Source organism: Microcaecilia unicolor, chromosome 1, assembly GCF_901765095.1.
Source record: "Microcaecilia unicolor chromosome 1, aMicUni1.1, whole genome shotgun sequence".
Classification (NCBI taxonomy): domain Eukaryota; kingdom Metazoa; phylum Chordata; class Amphibia; order Gymnophiona; family Siphonopidae; genus Microcaecilia; species Microcaecilia unicolor.
This window is the reverse complement of record NC_044031.1, coordinates 193478679-193497378: the sequence shown is the minus strand read 5'-3', so window position 1 is coordinate 193497378 and position 18700 is coordinate 193478679. Positions and strand designations below refer to the sequence as shown.

At 46.3% G+C, this 18700-nt stretch overlaps 1 protein-coding gene across 1 annotated transcript in view; it reads left to right on the top strand.

The window, feature by feature from the left end:
- Positions 1-18700, top strand: part of CLASP2 (cytoplasmic linker associated protein 2) — a 977269-nt gene that overhangs the window by 720364 nt on the left and 238205 nt on the right. Inside the window, 2 exon segments of the mRNA XM_030203481.1 lie at positions 4344-4346; positions 16138-16301. Of these exon segments, the coding sequence (XP_030059341.1) occupies positions 4344-4346; positions 16138-16301 (167 nt within the window).

Genomic DNA, 18700 nt, shown 5'->3' with positions numbered 1-18700 from the left:
CGTGCGTTGGTGGAGTTTGGGTCTTCCAGGTGAAGGTTGATGTCTCCTAGTATTAGTATGTTGGATTTGGTCGCACACGTGTTTGAAATGAAGTCGGTGAAGATAGTCTGGCCTTTGTTCCAATTTCCTTGTGGCCTATAAAATAGGACAAAGTTCAGGTGATCAAGCAGGGTTTTGCTGTGGATTCTGATTGAGGCAATTCCAAGTTGGGGGGTTATAGACTCAGCAGTGGTTTCGATGGTAAATTGGGATCGGTAGATTAGTGCTATGCCCCCACCTCTCTTTTCCTTTCTGGTCCAATGAACGATTTTATATCTTGGGGGCAGAGATCTAGGATTATGGGGTCCTTTTGGTCATGAATCCAGGTTTCATTGAATCAAGGTTTTCTGACCTGATCCAGTCTGTTACCAGTGTCCTTTTGCTTACTATGGATCTGGCGTTGATGTAGCCTATTTGAATCATTTGGTATGGGTCAGCAATGTTTGGTGTTATGTGGATTTTTGATAGTTGTTTCTTTGTTAATGTGGGTTTATTGTAGGGGTTCTTTCCCTTCTGTTGGGGTTCTGTGGGCAGGAATGATTTAGCATTGCTCCTCTACTGAGGGGACCTAAGGCTTGTCTTTATGTAATGAGTATGCCTGGGAAAGAAAATGTCAAATATGGAGGGGTTTATGTGATGCTTTGGAATCGGAGGGAGTCTCCTGTAACCAATGGTCAAGACACATTCCCTTTCCATCATTGGCTGGTGCTACTAATTGTGTGTTCCTGCATATGTGCATTACTATTATTGGTAATGTACACATGTTACTAGCCACAGGAATGCATTTTATGGCAATGGGATTCATTAAAAGCTTGACAGCCTTCAGTAAATCCAATTTTATATATGAGTGTGACTGAAGTGTGTTAAAAATACACATTAAAATTAGTTTTTAACTTACTTTAGTAAACAGGTCCCTAGGTCCATGCCTAGGCACCACCAGCTCAGTGGGTGCTTGAGCACTCCCTATATTCTTGTCCTGTGCTGTCTGTAGATTTGGAGTAGAAAGCTTCGTGCTGCAGGTGAAGGGAAGAGAGAAGGTTTCTGTATTCAAGTTACTTCTCCTGCTTCCCTCTTGAGCCTGTTGGATGACTGTCTCTGATCAGTGGGTTGCAGGGGAAAAAAAGGAGCTGCTGTAGTCTGGGATAGACAAAATGTCTGCTAGCAGCTACCAATGGGGAAGGCAGTGATGCAAATATACTTTGAGAACTCCTTTCTCATTCAGATGTGTGGTCCTCTATGGCTGCACAGGACACCATAGAGTGTGCCACCTACATATCAGTTCACATCATATGAACCAAGGAAAGAGTGGAATGGGGAATAACAGTGCTGGGGAGAAAGAAGAGGATGCTTGGTGAAAGGAGAAAGAAGGATGTTGAGCTGGAGGATCTAAAGGTGAAAAAACAATGTGACAAGGTGACGGCAGTGGCCAAAGGATGCTAGACTGCATAGAGAGAAGTATAACCAGCAGAAGAAAGGAGGTGTTGATGCCCCTCTACATATCGTTGGTGAGGCCCCACTTGGAGTATTGTGTTCAGTTTTGGAGGCCATATCTTGCTAAAGATGTAAAAAGACTGGAAGCAGTGCAAAGAAAAGCTATAAGAATGGTATTGGATTTGCATTGCAAACCATACATGGAGATACTTGCTGACCTGAACATGTATACCTTGGAGGAAAGGAAAAACAGGGATGCCATGATACAGGTCTTCAAATATTTGAAAGGTATTAATCCGCAAACAAACCTTTTCCGGAGATGGGAAGGCGGTAGAACTAGAGGACATGAATTGAGGTTGAAGGGGGGCAGACTCAGGAATAATGTCAGGAAGTATTTTTTCACGGAGAGGGTGGTAGATACGTGGAATGCTCTCCGCAAGAGGTGGTGGAGATGAAAACAGTAATGGAATTCAAACATAATGGGATAAACACAAAGGAATCCTGTTTAGAAGGAATGGATCACGGAATCTTAGGGGAGATTGGGTGGGGATATCGGTAATTGGGAAGCAAAACCAGTGCTGGGCAGACTTCTACGGTCCTACGCCCTGATCGTGACTGAATAGATATGGATGGGCTTGAGTGTAAATTTTAAGGGGCTTTGACATTAGCTTCAGAACTTTAGTAGAAGAAGAGTGCTAGGGAGACTTTTACGGTCTGTGGCATGAGAATGGCAAAGAGAAATCAAACTCGGGTATAACATATAAAGTATCACATACCATGAAAGAGTGAGTTTATATTGTTGGGTAGACGTGGATGGACCGTACAGGTCTTTATCTGCCGTCATTTACTATGTTACTATGAGTTCACCACTACTATTAAAGGAGGGGATGTTCTGCCCAAGTTGCTACCACTAGAGAGGGTGCCAATTTCCATTTTTTGCAGAAGCACTGGTTAGCCTAGTGTCAACTAGCAACTTACTTTGTCATCACTAGAGCTTTAGTAGGTGGGCTGATGCACAGCAGGTTGATTATGAATCTATGCCTTTGGGTCCAGTGATTTTTTTCTCAGCATGTTATCTCTGGGTTTTTAGTCTGAGGGTAAGAAACGCCATATATGTAGCCTTGTGGCTGTGGAGGTACTGATTGCTCAGCTTCCAAGGCTTATGCATGAAAGTGGTAGAGCAGCTCGGAAGGACTTTCTAGATGTGGAACTGTGCCATCCTGCAATCTGTGGATTCCGGGAGGAGGCTCAGCAGCGGTTGGAAAGACACATATGGTGTCAGGAAATAGAGATGTTCTGGGGTCCTGGTAAGGGGAGTAGGAAAGTGATCTATACCTGTGAGGGAACGAGCCACAAAAACAGGGTGGAATGAAGAAGAGTTCCAAAAAACTAGGCAAATGATATAAGAGCTTCATAAAATGTTGTTATGCTAAAAAAAAAAAAAAACAGTAATCCATAAGGTAGTACACAAGTAACCCAATGTCCCTACACGGGCTGTGTTTCAGCATAAAGCCTTCCTCAGGGGTTTAAAACATGAATAAACATAGAACATAATGTGATGTGTTAGTTTTTTTTTACATTATGTTCTATGTTTATTCATGTGGGTGGAATAAACATTTTTTGAAGCTCTTATGTTAAGTTTGCCTGGTTTTTTTGGAACTCCTCCTCCATTTCACCCTTGATTTTGCGGTTTGACTTTTTTTGTGGAAATTGTGTGGACCCATCTTTTGTTGTGAGGAAAAGAGAACAAAACCTTGAGACATGAGATGAATCTCCTAAAGTAGGATGAGGGATGGGTGAGCCTAGCTTGCAGGGAGAGGAATTAGTAGGTGGCAGGTTAGGTCAGGAGGAAGTAGGGGACAGAAAAAAATTAGGATGGGAGGGTGGAACAGGTATGAAGGATATTAAGCACTCTACACCCAAAGTCAACTGTGCATTGTAAGAAGTGAGAGAAAATAGGTAAAATGATAAGAGAAGGAATAAGAAATTGGGAAGGGTTTGAGAAGGCGTAGGGGTGGTCTGGGAGAGAGATATTTTGTATGGGTGTAGGTATTTTGTTAGGTAGAGAAGAGGGGCTGTTAAGGACTGTTTGGGAGGAGGAGAATGTGTATGATACAGAAGAGCCACGATGGACTGGAGGGATTGCATGAATGTGGTGTAGATGGGTTGGGGAGGAGGGTAGTAATTGTGGGGGGTGAGTTGGGGTGGAGGAGGAAGAGAGACTTGTGGGACTTTAAGTGTTTATCTAGTTCTTCTCTTTACAAGTTCCCTCCCTGTGTGTGCACCATCTGCTTTTCTGTGCATTTAAATACAGCCCAGCCAGTTGTTTCCACAACTCACCATGCTTTGTTTTCCTCTTTACAGACATGGTAATGTTTGCTGAGTTCAACACATCCAATAATTTAGTAAAGTTGGCTCCTATGAATCCATAACTGTCGAACTCCATTCCTCAAGGGCCACAATTTGGTTGGGTTTTCAGGATATCCTTAGTGGTGAATAGCAGGAGATAGATAGAATGGTCACTGCCTCCCTGTGTGAAAAATCTGTTACAGATGATTTTGTAAGGGATATCCTGAAAGCAACTGATTGTAACTCTCTTTGGACTGGAATTTGACATATTTGCATTTATCAGCTGTTCATAAGAAGAAATGCCCTGGTTTTGTTGTTGATTGAAATGGGGTTTTTGAAACTGATTTGAGACAACAAACTCTCATTTGGGTACAAATTTTTCTAAAACATATGTTTTTATTTATTTTTAGTACTTTAATTTCCTACAGGGATGTGACACTGGAAGCGACTAATTTATGTGTTTTTATCTTTTTTTTTTCTTTTTTATTTTTGCATGCTGTCCCTTGTGTTGGAACTCTCTGTAGAGAGTAAGTTGGTTAAGTATTCGTTGAACAACAACCATGTTGCATGATTGTGAAATTAACCCTTGGCTGTCTATTTTTCTTCTCCCCATCCCACTGCCTCTAAGCAAATAATACAGTGTCAGACTGGGTGGGAATAGGGGGAGGGAGGATTGCCATGTGAAAGACAGGCTATAATCATTTTAAAGCCAGTATGTTTCATATACTTTAAAAAAAAAAAGCTAATTATCTGACTTTGTCATGTGCTTGTTTCATGGTGATGGAGCAACTGATTTGCAGTACTTTAAATTTATTTTATTACTAAGTATGGGTTGTTTTACTAAAGGACGTTGAGACCTTAACCCACAATAACCCACATGTTACCAATTCTTAAAAATATTTTTGAAGGGGGTTGCCATGGTAGAGAGAGGGTGGTTAGCTAGCATGTTAGATTATGCTTACAAACTAGATAACGTAGCGTTAACGTGGTAGTACTTAACCGCCTCCTAACATAGGAGGTGATAAGTGCTCCCATTTAATTTTTTTGCAGGTACCGCACAATAATGGGAACATTAACGTATGACCTGCCTGCAATTAATACAACAGAAAAGGCCCTAAAAAAATGCCGTATTCAATCTGGGCTTAGTGCACAGGGAAAGTCCTGTTTTGCATAAGCTTATATGCTACTGCAGCTTAGTAAAACTACCCCATAGTTAAAACATGTAACCCAAGGGATTTATATGTCTACTGTGGTGGACATTTGCATCTTTCCTTTAAGGATTTCAAGATGCATTTCATAAGCAGCTTAATTTCAGATATGTCATTTGTTATGTTTTTTTGTGGCTGGCACCATTGCCAACTAGCAGAGATAAATCAGCAAAATAGGTGAGTGAAGTTTGTCTGGCAGTTCAGTTTCTTTTTTTCAATCTTCATAGTTGCAATTCTGTTACTGAATCCAGTCATGGCTCTTAGTTTTCATATTCTTAATGAAAATGAAGATTTACTTTTCTAGTGGTGGTGGAGCATAGGTGGTAAGCAAGCCAGCCTCCTTATGGAGATGATGTTTTCAGGCTCCAGTTCAGGAACAGGAGATATTTAAGCAAATTATTTTGCACAGTTAAAAAAAAAAAAAACAAAGCTTCAAAGTGTGGTATTTGTAAACATTTATGATGTTTATATTTTAGAAAAGCATGTGCAGGGTTGATGTAACAAGATCTACCCTACTCGGGCCCCGATTCTCAAAACCTACCACAACTGTTAAAGGCAATTAGCACTGGACTAGCACTCCTGCAAATGCTGTAAAGTTTTCAGTGCATACCACATTAAATATGGTCATTAACAATCCCGTACCAGTTCTGACACCCCTCACAATTTAAAAGAAGCCCTGGTGGTCCGGTGGGACACCCCTTTCTCATCTGAAGTCATTCCCTGGTGACCCCCCCCCCCCCCATTCCTTGAAGGTGGAAGTAGGAGCGATGCCCACTTCTGCTTCTTGGGGTGCCATCTTGAAAATGACAGTTTCCCACCCAGCCTGCCAGTGCCTAACTACCATATAAGGAGAAACTAAAAAAAAAATTATAAATGATTTTTAAAAAAAAGGAGAAACTCCCTTATATATAGTTAGGGCCCCCGCCCAGTGCATTCAGGGGAGTGCGCTGGGGGTCAGGGGCCACCAGACTACCAAGGCATTTTGTCAGAGTCAGGAGGGGTTGGGGCCAGCTGAGGGGATCTAGAGTTCACTGAACCACCAGGGCCTTTTATTAGTTGTGGGGACGGGAGAGTCAGGGGGCCACTGGGCCAACAGGGCTTTTTGTTAGAGTTTAGGGGATTGGGGGGACCAGCTGAGGAGGTTGAGGGGCCACCAGATCACCAGGGCTTTTTTTTTTTAAGTTTCGGGAGGGAAGAGCCTTTAGAGCACTAGGGATATGTTTGCAGAATGGGGGCAGGAATAGGTGTTGGGGTTGCTGCAACATGCTTGAGCCGACTGGCTCAAGTACTGATAGGAGAGTTAGCACAGAGTACTGAATAGCTAATTACTGCTGTGATTTTAATGCAACATTAGTTTCTCCGAGGACAAGCAGGCTGCTTGTTCTCACTGATGGGTGACGTCCACGGCAGCCCCTCCAATCGGAATCTTCACTAGCAAAGTCCTTTGCTAGCTCTCGCGCGCACCGCGCATGCGCGGCCGTCTTCCCGCCCGAAACCGGCTCGAGCCGGCCAGTCTTCTTTCGTCCGCACTCGGTACGGCTGTGTTTTTCGCCGTGTCGAGCCCCGGAGAGTCGACCTCGCGCGTCCTTTGTCTAATCGACGTGTTTTTTCTTCGGAAAATATTTGATTTCGTTCGGGAAGTGCTCTGCAAACCCCCTTGGGTTTCGTTTGCCCCTACCCGTATTTCCAGTCTTTGCCCCGGTAAGTTTTCTTCGTCGTCGGGGTAGGCCTCTTTTCGGCCTCGGTCGAGATTTTTCTCCCTCAAAGTTTTTTGGTGCTCATTTTCGTCATTTCGGATTTTGATTTCGCCGGCGTGATTTTTCCGCCCATGACATCGAAGCCTTCCAGCGGCTTCAAGAAGTGCACCCAGTGCGCCCGGGTTATCTCGCTCACTGATAGGCACGCGTCGTGTCTTCAGTGTCTGGGGGCCGAGCACCGCCCTCAGGCCTGTAGTCTGTGTTCCCTTTTGCAAAGGCGGACTCAGGTAGCGAGATTGGCCCAGTGGAACGTTTTGTTCTCGGGCTCTTCGTCGGCATCGGCACCGGGGGTATCGTGTGCATCGACGTCTTCAGCGTCCAGAGCTTCATCCTCGGCTGCCAGTGCATCGAGTGCATCGAGGCATTGGCCCTCTGCATCGGCGCCGAGACATCGGATAGCTGCATCGACGTCGGTGGTACCGGGACCTCGTCTGCTGATGTCGTCGGACGGTGGTGCATCGTCAGGAGTGAAGGTGAGGGCTGTCCATTCCCCTGCTGGTGGCGGTGAGCCTTCGGGTGGGTCTCCCCCTACCCTGAGGGCTCCTGCGGTACAGCCCCCCCGAGACCGACCTCCTTCGGCCTCGGCCCCGAGGAAGCGACGGCTGGATTCTACGTCCTCCTCGTCGGTACCGGGAAGCTCCGGTGACATGCTTCGTTCCAAGAAGTCGAAGAAGCATCGTCACCGGTCCCCTTCCCGTGTCGGTACCGAGAGCTCTGGGTCGCCGAGGGAGTCGGCACCCAGCAGGCATCGGCACCGAGAGGACCGCTCACCCTCTGTTCAGGAGGTGTCGATGCGCTCCACTCTGGACAGCCCGGAACAGCCTCCTCGCCCGGAACAGGTTCTGACGTCGACGCCTGCATCGACCTCCATGCCTTTTCTCTGCAGCCGCTCTGAACGAGAGCCTCCGGGCCGTTCTCCCAGAGATTCTGGGGGAGCTGTTGCGCCCTACCCCTCCGGTACCGGCGGTGCTTGCGCCTCCGGTACCATCGAGCGTGGCGCCGGCTGGCCCATCGCCCGAGGTGAGGTCTGCCGTCGCCTCCCAGGAAGGCTCCCCGACTACGTCAGCGGAGGGAGCTTCGCCGATGCGGGCGAGGGAGTCTACCTCTCGACGCCCCCATCGTGGACGTGGCTCCACGGAGTCGAGTCGGGCACGGTTGCAGACACAGGTCCGTGAACTTGTGTCTGACACCGAGGGTGAGGCCTCGTGGGAGGAGGAAGAAGACCCCAGATATTTCTCTGACGAGGAGTCTGAGGGTCTTCCTTCCGATCCTACTCCCTCTCCCGAAAGGCAGCTTCTCCTCCTGAGAGTCTGTCTTTCGCTTCCTTTGTCCGGGAGATGTCTACGGCCATCCCCTTCCCGGTGGTTGTGGAGGACGAGCCCAGGGCTGAAATGTTTGAGCTCCTGGACTATCCTTCTCCACCTAAGGAAGCGTCCACTGTTCCCTTGCACCATGTCCTGAAAAAGACATTGCTTGCGAACTGGACAAAACCCTTAACTAATCCCCACATCCCAAGAAGATCGAGTCCCAGTACCGGATCCATGGGGACCCAGATCTGATGCGCACTCAGTTGCCTCATGATTCTGGAGTTGTGGATCTGGCCCTAAAGAAGGCTAAGAGTTCTAGGGAGCATGCTTCGGCGCCCCCCGGGCAAGGACTCTAGAACCTTAGACTCCTTTGGGAGGAAGGCCTACCATTCTTCTATGCTCGTGGCCAAAATCCAGTCTTACCAGCTCTACACGAGCATACACATGCGGAACAATGTGCGGCAGTTGGCGGGCTTGGTTGATGCTCTCCCCCCTGAGCAAGCCAAGCCTTTTCAGGAGGTGGTCAGGCAGCTGAAGGCGTGCAGAAAATTCCTGGCCAGAGGGGTGTATGACACCTTTGATGTTGCGTCCAGGGCCGTCATGCTCAAGGTGTGGTGATGCGCAGGCTCTCATGGCTGCGTGCCTCCGACCTGGAGAATAGAATCCAGCAGCGGATTGCGGACTCGCCTTGCCGTGCGGATAACATTTTTGGAGAAAAAGTCGAACAGGTGGTAGAGCAGCTCCACCAGCGGGACACCGCATTCGACAAGTTCTCCCGCCGGCAGCCTTCAGCTTCTACCTCTAAAGGTAGACGATTTTTTGGGGGAAGGAAGACTGTTCCCTACTCTTCTGGCAAGCGTAGGTACAATCCTCCTTCTCGACAGCCTGCGGCCCAGGCTAAGCCCCAGCGCGCTCGCTCTCGTCAGCAGCGTGCGACTCAGCAAGGCCCCTCGGCTCCCCAGCAAAAGCAAGGGACGAGCTTTTGACTGGCTCCAGCAGAGCATAGCCGACATCCAAGTGTCAGTGCCGGGCGACCTGCCAGTCGGAGGGAGGTTGAAAGCTTTTCACCAAAGGTGGCCTCTCATAACCTCCGATCAGTGGGTTCTCCAAATAGTCTGGCAAGGATACACCCTCAATTTGGCCTCAAAACCTCCAAATTGTCCACCGGGAGCTCAGTCTTACAGCTTCCAGCACAAGCAGGTACTTGCAGAGGAACTCTCCGCCCTTCTCAGCGCCAATGCGGTCGAGCCCGTGCCATCCGGGCAAGAAGGGCTGGGATTCTATTCCAGGTACTTTCTTGTGGAAAAGAAAACAGGGGGGATGCGTCCCATCCTAGACCTAAGGGCCCTGAACAAATATCTGGTCAAAGAAAGTTCAGGATGCTTTCCCTGGGCACCCTACTTCCCATGATTCAGGAAAACGATTGGCTATGCTCTCTGGACTTGAAGGATGCCTACACACACATCCCGATACTGCCAGCTCACAGACAGTATCTGCGATTTCAGCTGGGCACACGTCACTTCCAGTACTGTGTGCTACCCTTTGGGCTCGCCTCTGCGCCCAGGGTGTTCACAAAGTGCTTGGCTGTAGTAGCAGCAGCACTTCGCAGGCTGGGGGTGCACGTGTTCCCATATCTCGACGATTGGCTGGTGAAGAACACGTCCGAGGCAGGAGCCCTGCAGTCCATGCAGATGACTATTCGCCTCCTGGAGCTGCTGGGGTTTGTGATAAATTACCCAAAGTCCACCTTCTCCCGGCGCAGAGACTCGAATTCATAGGAGCTCTGCTGGATTCTCGGACGGCTCGCGCCTATCTCCCAGAGGCGAGAGCCAACAACTTGTTGTCCCTCGTCTCGCGGGTGCGAGCGTCCCAGCAGATCACAGCTCGGCAGATGTTGAGATTGCTGGGCCACATGGCCTCCACAGTGCATGTGACTCCCATGGCCCGCCTTCACATGAGATCTGCTCAATGGACCCTAGCTTCCGAGTGGTTTCAGGCTGCTGGGGATCTAGAAGACGTGATCCACCTGTCCACGAGTTTTCTCAAATCCCTGTATTGGTGGACGATTTGCTCCAATTTGACTCTGGGACGTCCTTTCCAAATTCCTCAGCCACAAAAAGTGCTGACCACGGATGCGTCTCTCCTGGGATGGGGAGCTCATGTCGATGGGCTTCACACCCAAGGAAGCTGGTCCCTCCAGGAACGCGATCTACAGATCAATCTTCTGGAACGCTCTGAAGGCTTTCAGAGATCGGCTGTCCCACCAAATTATCCAAATTCAGACAGACAACCAGGTTGCCATTTACTATGTCAACAAGCAGGGGGGCACCGGATCTCGCCCCCTGTGTCAGGAAGCCGTCAGCATGTGGCTCTGGGCTCGCCGTCAAGGCATGGTGCTCCAAGCCACATATCTGGCAGGCGTAAACAACAGTCTGGCCGACAGGTTGAGCAGGATTATGCAACCTCACGAGTGGTCGCTCAACTCCCGAGTGGTGCGCCAGATCTTCCAAGCGTGGGGCACCCCCTTGGTGGATCTCTTCGCATCTCGAGCAAACCACAAAGTCCCTCAGTTCTGTTCCAGGCTTCAGGCCCCCGGCAGACTGGCATCGGATGCCTTCCTCCTGAATTGGGGGGAGGGCCTGCTGTATGCTTATCCTCCCATTCCTCTGGTGGGGAAGACTTTGTTGAAACTCAAGCAAGACCGAGGCACCATGATTCTAATTGCTCCTTTTTGGCCGCGTCAGATCTGGTTCCCTCTTCTTCTGGAGTTATCCTCCGAAGAACCGTGGAGATTGGAGTGTTTTCCGACCCTCATCACGCAGGACGAAGGGGGCTCTTCTGCATCCCAGCCTCCGGTCCCTGGCTCTCACGGCCTGGATGTTGAGAGCGTAGACTTTGCCTCTTTGGGTCTGTCAGAGGGTGTCTCCCGCATCTTGCTTGCTTCCAGGAAAGATTCCACTAAGAGGAGTTACTTCTTTCTATGGAGGAGGTTTGCCGTCTGGTGTGACAGCAAGGCCCTAGATCCTCGCTCTTGTCCTACACAGACCCTGCTTGAATACCTTCTGCACTTGTCTGAGTCTGGTCTCAAGACCAACTCTGTAGGGTTCACCTTAGTGCAATCAGTGCATACCATTACCATGTGGAAGGTAAGCCGATCTCGGGACAGCCTTTAGTTGTTCGCTTCATGAGAGGTTTGCTTTTGTCAAAGCCCCCTGTCAAGCCTCCTACAGTGTCATGGGATCTCAATGTCGTTCTCACCCAGCTGATGAAACCTCCTTTTGAGCCACTGAACTCCTGCAATCTGAAGTACTTGACCTGGAAGGTCATTTTCTTGGTGGCAGTTACTTCAGCTTGTAGAGTCAGTGAGCTTCAGGCCCTGGTAGCCAGGCCCCTTACACCAAATTCATCATAACAGAGTAGTCCTCCGCACTCACCCTAAGTTCTTGCCAAAGGTCGTGTCGGGAGTTCCATCTGAACCAGTCATTGTCTTGCCAACATTCTTTCCCGTCCTCATTCCTGCCCTGCTGAACATCAGCTGCACACATTGGACTGCAAGAGAGCATTGGCCTTCTACCTGGAGCGGACACAGCCAACAGACAGTCCGCCCAATTGTTTGTTTCTTTTGATCCCAATAGGAGGGGAGTGGCTGTGGGGAAACGCACCATATCCAGTTGGCTAGCAGATTGCATTTTCATTCACTTACGCCCAGGCGGGGCTGGCTCTTGAGGGTCATGTCACGGCTCATAATGTTAGAGCCATGGCTGCGTCGGTAGCCCACTTGAAGTCAGCCTCTATTGAAGAAATTTGCAAAGCTGCGACGTGGTCATCTGTCCACACATTCACATCTCATACTGCCTGCAGCAGGATACCGACGCGACAGTCGGTTCGGGCAGTCAGTTCTTCAGAACCTGTTTGGGCTTTAGGATCCAACTCCACCCCCGAGGGCCCTGTTTGTTCTGTTCCAGGCTACACTCTCAGTTAATTGGTAAATTTTTTAGGTCAATCTCAGTTATGTCCTCGCCGTTGCGAGGCCCAATTGACCATGGTTGTTGTTTTGAGTGAGCCTGGGGGCTAGGGATACCCCATCAGTGAGAACAAGCAGCCTGCTTTTCCTCGGAGAAAGCGAATGCTACATACCTGTAGAAGGTATTCTCCGAGGACAGCAGGCTGATTGTTCTCACAAACCCGCCCGCCTCCCCTTTGGAGTTGAGTCTTCCCTTGTATCTTTTTTGCTACATACGAGACTGGCCGGCTCGAGCCGGTTTCGGGCGGGAAGACGGCCGCGCATGCGCGGTGCGCGCGGGGCGCGCGAGAGCTAGCAAAGGACTTTGCTAGTGAAGATTCCGATTGGAGGGGCTGCCGTTGACGTCACCCATCAGTGAGAACAATCAGCCTGCTGTCCTCGGAGAATACCTTCTACAGGTATGTAGCATTCGCTTTGCATTTTCATTGCTCACAGCATGTCACAGCAAATTTCCTGCTCTAATTGTACCATGTACCTTTGAGCATCAGCCCTCAGTCTAGACCAAAATCCTTCCTCCTTGGTTTGTAGTTCTGCAGAAACTGATAATTAGTAGATCTAAAAATTGGTTATTTCCGTCTAAAAAGAATTCTAGATCATAAATTCCTTCATTGCCTCACCATCAAAATTAAACTACAGAGGACTCTTTGTTAGCTTTACTAGGACTGTCTGTAAATTGCCTTCAGAATTATGCTAACTGCCTTGAAGGACTGTGATGAATCTAGCTATCTCCCTTAGTGAATCAACGAGCTGTTTCTGTAGAGCACAGCAATCCTCAAGGACAGGATGATGTAAGACAAAGCTAATGCCATGCTATACTTCTGTCTTCTGCTAATAAGTGAAAGACTTCATTTATTACAATTTTTTATTTATATAATTTTCGAATAATACACAAACATTGCTTGATGAAGAAAAGCTCTGGAGAACACAATTGTAATGTAGAAATACCAATGAATAAAATGCTGCTCTGCAGCCCACAGAATATTATAAGGAACCAATACAATCCTGATTCAGGGTACCAAAAGGAAAAACTGTACATAAACATGAAGGAGAGGCACAAACATTTCAAAGCTAATCAACCCAGCTAAGCTCCATACTATCAAACACTATTCTGAGCATTGATTGGCAGCTGAAACTTTAAGCACCCCAAAAAATGTGGTTTCTTTGAATCAAGGAAAAATATCTAGTAGCAGAAAAGATTAAAATACATGTACAATGAAATAGCATTTGGAGGTTAACTACAAAGGCTCAAAACCTCTGACATCATAAGAAGAAATCTTTTTTTTTTGATCCTGTATACTCCTACAGAAGTCAGGAAATATCTATATATTGAAACCTAGAAAGAGTTCAGACTTACAAAAGCAACAACAAAAAATGCAAATCATGATTGCAGACCCTGAATCTTCTGAGCCTCCTGCATATATTCTTAGAACTGTCCAGGAGTAACTGTCGGGGGTCTAGGAAAATAAAGGATTCCAAGATTTAAAAGACACGTTATATTTTCCTTTAAAGCAGTCTGAACTTGCTTCAGTTTCAGTTCACCAGTTTTTTTTTTTCTGGTATAGCTTAAAACTCCTCGAGCCTTATCAATATCAAAAATCCTTTAATCTCTTTTTAACATGATAGTGCTTAATTACTATTGCGTGAATATGGAGGAAAAGCCTCAAAAGACATTGGATAACTCCATTGTTAACAGCTCAAAGGCTTTTAACCTTAAGGAGCACTCACAACCATCATCAGCATAAAAATCTCCAAGTATTCCTCTAATCACTTATTCTTGACAAATCTGTGTTGTTTTTTATATTTTTTTCACATTTTTCCGAATAAAGATTTGTCTTTGCAGTTGCACAGTCTCTTTAACTTTCCACAACCAATATTGGCCAAGGTTTCGGGTCCTGCTTCAAGGTCCGTGGTCTGCTCGACTGTCCGCAAAAAAACACAGGAATCTTCAATAAAAATGTTCTTACCGCACCTCACCCTTAACGAGAAGTCAATCTCAGTGCCTCACTTCACTCTTGCAAACTGTTCTTCTGTCCGGTACTTTCTGCCAACATGGCGTGTAAACTTATGTCGGTGATGTCACATAACACCAGCCTGAACTGACCAATGAACAAACCCCAAAAATGTTTAAAGGTCCCGTATTCAGAAAAACTGATTCCCACTCTATCCTGGAATTAAGAACCCCTGGATATAGTGTCTGCAGACGGTAAGAGGAGATTAAAGGTTTTTTGATATTGATGAGGCTTGAGAAGTATTGTGATCCTTTTTAGCTCTAGTATTGGATTATAGCTTAAAACTCCCCAGACGTTTTCATTAACTTCTGCCAGATATCCAAATGACAGCTATTAATTCAGAAATAGATTTATAAAGTTAAGTCAGAGTGTTCCAGAGAGTGCCCGATGATCTAAGCTGGTCTTGCTAATGGAGGCATTGAAACATTTCACCCCTCAGACACATTGCAGGTTTCACTAGGTCTTCCTGTATTCATGGAACCTTTTCTCTCCAAGTCCTTTCTACTCTAGTGTCCAAGCTATGGTCTGTTTAACAGATATTAATCCATGTACTTATAACAAACTGCTTAGACTATTGTGATGCATTGCTTCTGGGAAGATGGATAGAAGATATCAGACAGCTGCAACTGGCTCAAAATGTAGCAGTCAAGCTTTACTCTGGGGCTAGGAGATATGACCTGGTAACCCCACGTTTGGAATATGAGCTCTGGTTACAGATCTCATCAAGAATTTTTTTTTTAAGATTTTGACTCTGTATGCAAGGTCTGCTATACTGAATTGCCTTTATTATTATTACATATTCTAATCCCTTTCATCTCTACTAGATCTTTAAAGTCCTCTTAACGAAACTACTAGTGGTAACTTCACATCTCCAGGAGTATTCTTCCTACTTTTATATCCTCCTCCCAATTCAATCCAGCCAAACAGCAACAGTTCTCAGCCAGAGCCCCCATATGCAAGCTCCCCCATTACTCACCTAATGTGTACCCCCGGGTTCTGGCTCCAAGCCATCACTGTTGTACGATGACAGAGTCCCTCCCACAGGTGTGTGCCTCTGTGATACCTCCAGCTAGTCTACAGAATAGATCTGAGCTGGGAATCAAAACCAGGTCAGAAGGAAGATGGGGGTGAAGGAAAGAAAAGGGAAGGAAAGTATTGTAAGTTCAGGATTCAAATGACAACTGTTATTAACTTGACTAAATGTTGCATGGGTTGTGTTGGATTTTGATGCAAGTCATGCAACACAGAAAGTTAATGGTTAGAATGTATTTATACGCATAGTGGACTTTATAGTTCTGCCTAGAATTATTATTGCATCTTGATTTTTTGGGTTTCATGACCAAGTCCAGAAGCTGTTCAATGTGTATCTTATTTTTGTTTTTTTCAAGACAGCTGTTTCCAGAACTCTTTTTTTTTTTTTTTTTTTTAAGATTGCTTTTTCAGAAAAAGATGATGGTAGTCTTTTTTCAGTGGAGCAGTTTTGTTCCAACACAGCAGGTGCCATAACTCAGCCAGTGAAAAAGCCCTAACCAGTTAAACATCCCATGGTGGTATTATATTTAGTAAATGAATTGTTCCATGTTGCCATACACTGCAAGCATGCAGACATTTTTAGGCATATTCCAAATGGTTGGTCTTCTCTGAACTGCGTTTACCATTATACTGACAGAGGCAGTCTTAGTCATATCTTCTTGTAATTAGTGTTGCTACATAAATTAACATTGATTGACTTGGTAAAAGTAACATATCATAAATTTGGTTGCTCCAGTCATCATGACTAAGAAGCGTTTCTTCACTTATTAATATCGCATGGGGTAAGCTAATTTCAGAACTAAATAATGTTTAAAAATATACTTTATTGGAAAGACAGATGGAATCCTGGACAGATGGTGTTCTTGCTTGGCTGCTAATCAATTCCTTTGATTTCCTTGAAGAGCTTTTCTTTCCAACTTAAGAGTACAGAATGGGTCAAATATTTCTCCTTTCTTTCTCCTCTTTTCGCTTACCTCTCAGGTGTTCAGTATGTTCTTGGAGACCCTAGTTGATTTCATCCAGGTCCATAAAGATGATCTACAGGACTGGCTTTTTGTGCTGCTCACACAGCTGCTGAAGAAAATGGGTGCAGATTTGCTTGGATCAGTACAAGCAAAAGTCCAAAAGCCCTAGAATTCACAATGGTAACACGCGGTGATTTCGTGCACAGTGCATTTTTTTCGTGTATAGAGTATGTTGTATCTCTGGATAGAAGAAATCTAGCAGGGAAAAAAAAGTTGTCCTCTAGCACATGTTGTAATACATTTTTGGGCTTGTTTCGTGGCTTTTTGGCTTCTGATGGGTGATTTTGGAAGAAACCCTCATGGCTTCTGGTGGGTGAATTTTGGTTAAAAAAAAAAATCCTATGTAGTAACTGTCAGAAAAGATGCTATTCATCACTAGTCTGAAGAAATGTGTTCAGAGAATGCAGCGGGTAGGCACTAAGTTAATGTTTTCCACTCAGCCCAATAACAAATTCTCAAACATATATTTATTTACTCAGCGCTCTCTCTCTCTCTCTCTCTCTCTCTCTCTCTCTCTCTCTCTCTAATTATATATATATATATATATATGTGTGTGTGTGTATGTATCAGATTTCTGCATTTTTCATGAAGAAAGTGTGTGATGTACAATGTTTGGGGCATTATTTAGCTTTCTTATATTTCATTTCTTCATGTTTAGTCAATTTTAAATATATCAAATTGCCTGCACACTGGACCAATGGGAGGCTGCATGGCTCCAGCCTGGAGTTACGTTAGCCTCAATCAAGAGTAAATATACAAAGCAGGGGCTATAAGAGTCAAATAAAAGGTGTATGTATGTATGTATATGCGTGCCCCTTGTAACCTCCAATTGATGGGTTTGCCAAGTTACACACTCCATTGGCAATACTGCCCTCCAAATTGCCCACTGAGACAGTTTATCTCAGCTCTCTGCACAAGGAGGTACTTGCAGAAGAACTCTCTGCCTTTCTAAAGGCCAGTGCAATCAAGCCCATTTCACCAGGGCAGGAAGAAGGGAAGGGATTCTATTGCAGGTACTTCCTTGTGCGCAAGAAAATGGAGGGATCTCGTCCCATCCTAGATCTCAGGGGTCTGAACAAGTATTTGGTCAAGGAAAAGTTCAGAATGGTTTTCCTAGGCACCCTTCTCACTGTGATTCAGAGGAGCGATTGGCTGTGTTCTCTGGACTTAAAAGATGCCTATACCCACATTCAGATACTTTCCAGTCATGGGAAGTATCTCAGGTTTTGCCTTTGGGAAACACCATTTCTAGTATCATATACTGCCCTTTTGCCTTGTGTCAGCTCCCAGGGTCTTCACCAAATTTCAAGTGGTAGTCATAGCGTTGCTAGGCAGGCTGGAAGTGCATGTGTTTCCCTCTTTGTACAATTGGCTGGTCAAGGGCACTTTGAGGAAGGGTGCTCTCGAGTCCATGTGTAGAATTGGAGTTACTAGGGTTCGTGGTCAACTACTCAAAAGTCCACCCCCCCCCCCCCCCCCCCCCTATAATCTATATAGCAATTGGAATTCATTGGAGCCCTGTTAGACACGGTACAATCACGGGCCTACCTCCTGCAAGGGTGGATGCCTGTGATAGCCATTGCCACTGAGGTCTGCAGCAGCCAGCAGGTCACAGCTCAGTAGATGTTGAGGCTGTTGGGCCACATGGCCTCAACAGTTCATGGTGTGCCTCCATTTGAAGGAAGCCCAGTGGACTCTAGCTTCCCAGTAGTCTCAGGCCAGGTAGAACCTAGCAGATGTCATCTACATTACTCCTAATTTGGCTTACTTGTTTGTCTGGTGGAATGTTTGCTCTAATTTGACCCTGGGACTACCAATCCAAATTTTTCCACCTCAGAAGGTTGTAACTGTGAATGTATCCAACCTGGGCTGGTGAGCTGTCGGAATGTGGACCTGAGCCACCAGTTAGGCCTGGTGCTCTGGGCCCTCATATCTGGCAGGGAAACAGAAAAGTCTGGCAGACAGGCTGAGGGGGGTCATGCAACTGCACAAGTAGTCTCTCAACATGGGCGTTGCCCGCAAGATCTGAGAGTGGGGCACCACCTCGAGGATCTTCTTGCCACTCATCTCAACAACACAGTTCCTCATTATTGCTCCAGACTCGGATATCATGGCAGACTAGTTACAGATGCCTTTCTCCTTCACTGGGGAATGGAACTTCTGAATGCATATTCTCCCATTCCTCTGATAAGACTCTCCTGAAACTCAAGCAGGACAAGGGCACCATAATTATCATCATCCCATTCTGGCTGAGACAGATGTGGTTCCCTCTTCTTCTGGAGTTATCCTCTGAAGAACCATGGAGATTGATGTGTGTCTGACCCTCATCACTTGGAACAAGGAGTCTCTTCATCTCAACCTTCAGTCCCTAGAATTTGCCTTGTTGAAACTGCCTCCTGGATTTTGCTGGCTTCCAGGAAAGATTCCACTAAGAGGAGCTACTCCTTTAAGTGGAGGAGGTTTGCTATCTGATGTGAGAGCAAGGCCCTAGGATCATTTCTCTTGCCCTTCACAAAAAC